The sequence below is a fragment of the Cyclopterus lumpus genome, chromosome 16 (genome assembly GCF_009769545.1).
Source record: "Cyclopterus lumpus isolate fCycLum1 chromosome 16, fCycLum1.pri, whole genome shotgun sequence".
Lineage (NCBI taxonomy): Eukaryota > Metazoa > Chordata > Actinopteri > Perciformes > Cyclopteridae > Cyclopterus > Cyclopterus lumpus.
The window spans coordinates 685,001-687,500 of record NC_046981.1 but is presented as its reverse complement, the minus strand read 5'-3'; the positions used below and the strand labels follow the sequence as shown (position 1 = coordinate 687,500).

General features: G+C 49.1%; 2 protein-coding genes across 3 annotated transcripts in view; both read left to right on the top strand.

Annotated features, from left to right (window-relative positions):
• Positions 1-1,964, top strand: part of LOC117745175 (immunoglobulin superfamily DCC subclass member 3-like) — a 28,522-nt gene extending 26,558 nt beyond the window's left edge. The window contains exons 11-15 of the mRNA XM_034553291.1: positions 189-439; positions 523-687; positions 791-979; positions 1,581-1,688; positions 1,770-1,964. Of these exons, the coding sequence (XP_034409182.1) occupies positions 189-439; positions 523-687; positions 791-979; positions 1,581-1,688; positions 1,770-1,897 (841 nt within the window). The 3' untranslated portion in view covers positions 1,898-1,964. The remainder of the gene's footprint in view (positions 1-188; positions 440-522; positions 688-790; positions 980-1,580; positions 1,689-1,769) is intronic.
• The window catches only part of pnp4b (purine nucleoside phosphorylase 4b), a 392,972-nt gene that overhangs the window by 305,746 nt on the left and 84,726 nt on the right, over positions 1-2,500 (top strand). The gene's annotated exons all lie outside the window — the stretch shown is intronic.

Below are 2,500 nucleotides of genomic sequence, written 5' to 3'. Positions count from 1 at the left end.
ACAGGACTACAGACCGGTACCATACAGGACTACAGACCGGTACCATGCAGGACTACAGACTGGTACCATACAGGACTGGAGACCGGTATCATACAGGACTACAGGCCAGTGTTATACAGGACTAGAGGCAGGTATCATACAGGACTAGAGACCAGTATGTGAGAGAAACCAGCTCTCTGTCTCTGCAGGACCCTGGCCATCACCCGGATCACCCCCCAGGACGAGGCCATCTATCAGTGCATCGCAGAGAACAGCGCCGGCACTAACCAGGCCAGCGCCCGCCTCGCCATCAGCCAGGGGCCCGAGCTGCCCGAGGCCCCCACCGGCCTCCAGGCCTCGGCACTCAGCTCAAGCAGCCTGCAGCTGATCTGGGACCAGCCGACGGAGCACGTCAGCCAGCAGATCATCGGCTACGTCCTGCACATCAGACGCTTGGGAGGTAAGGGACTGACGGGAGATCAGGTTCAATCGGACCTGTTTCTTTTGTTGTTTTCTCTGACCCATGACCTCTAACCTCCTCAGAACCAGACAGTGCCGAGCTGCAGGAGGCCGTCAGCAAGACCACTTTCAGTCACGAGTTCATCAACCTGGAAGCTGCCACCACCTACTCCGTCTACCTGAAGGCCTACTCTGCTCTGGGAGGGAGCCAGCAGTCCATCACCATCACTGCTACCACACATGGGGGTGGTACGTCCACCTTAAATACTATCCACCTTAACTACTGTCCACCTTAACTACTTCCCACCTTAACCACTGTCCACCTTAAATACTGTCTCCGTCTATCCCACAGTTCCCAGTTCTCCCAGTTTCTTTACAAATGTCCTGAATCAGACGGCAATGCAGGTGTACTGGGAGCTGCCGAGTAAGCCAGGGAAGCTGGAGGGCTTCAGACTGGAGTACCGAGGGGTTTCCAACCCAGAAGTGCAGGGGCAGGAGACCTTCCCAGGACACATCAACACCCATACCATCTCCTACCTGGGTCAGTTAAAGGAACAGTACAAACATTACAGCTAGTTATCCAGTTACAAACCAGTCCTGCAGTAAAGAGATCCATTCAGGGTCTTAGAGACACTGCAAACAAACAAACAACTCCAATGCTAACTGTGTCTCACCAACAGCTCAATAAACAGTCAAACTAGCATCTTTGCTTCTAACTGAGCTTTAAAGCGTTAGCCTAAAGCTAACGCAACATCACACGTAAACGCTGTTGAATACGAGTAGTTTCTCCTGCTTCCAGTCTTTGTGCTAAGCTAGGCATTTGATACAAACCCAAGTTCATTGCAATAACAGGAAGATAATATTAATTTAGATATAATGGAACAACAGAAGCGTCACCAAGCTAAAGAAACAGTTGCTTCTGCAAATCATTTAACACCAGTGGCTAACTTCCTAAAGTGTACAACGATGCTAACAGTGAGGCGGCCATCTCGGAATGAGATAACAACTAACGAGCTCAACATTGAACGTGTAGCTGTAGCAACATTGCTCCCAATAAAAAGCAAACGCTAACGTTTTGAGCTGCCAGTGTTTATGCTAAGCTAGTCATTAGCCTATTTAACTGGTTTGTTTATGTCCTGCAGAGCCGGCAGCAGTTTACGAGATCCAGCTGGTGGCGTTTAACGGGAACGGAGACGGTCCGGCCAACCGGCGCCTGGTGTCTCTGGACGAGGGAGGAAACCCTGCAGCAGGTAGGAGCCTCGACACGACCTCTGACCTCTCTGTGACCCCTGAAAACAGTCCAATGACTTTAAAATGGCCGTCTCCACCAGCTGGTCCCAGCTGTAACTGTGACCAACCTCACAGCTCCTCGTCCACGCTGCTGGTCGCCGTTCACAGCGGCCTCGCATGCATCCTCTGCTGCCTGCTGCTGGTCCTTCTGGGGTACAGACGCAGGTAAAACCGTCATCATCACATCATCATCATCATCATCATCATCATCATCATCACCATCATCACTACCATCATTACCATCATTACCATCATCATCACCATCATCACCATCACCATCATCACCATCACCATCATCACCATCATCATCATCACCATCATCACCATCACCATCATCATCTTCATCATCTTCATCATCATCACCACCACCGTCATCATCATCATCACCATCATCATCTTCATCATCACCATCATCACCATCGTCATCTTCATCATCACCATCATCATCACCATCGTCATCTTCATCATCACCATCATCATCACCATCATCACCATCATCATCATCTTCACCATCTTCATCATCATCATCTTCACCATCTTCATCATCTTCATCATCACCACCATCATCATCTTCATCATCACCATCATCATTTTCATCATCACCATCGTCATCTTCATCATCACCATCATCATTTTCATCATCACCATCGTCATCTTCATCATCGTCTTCATCATCACCATCATCATCATCTTCATCATCACCACCATCATCATCTTCATCATCACCATCATCATCTTCATCATCACCACCATCATCATCATCATCACCACC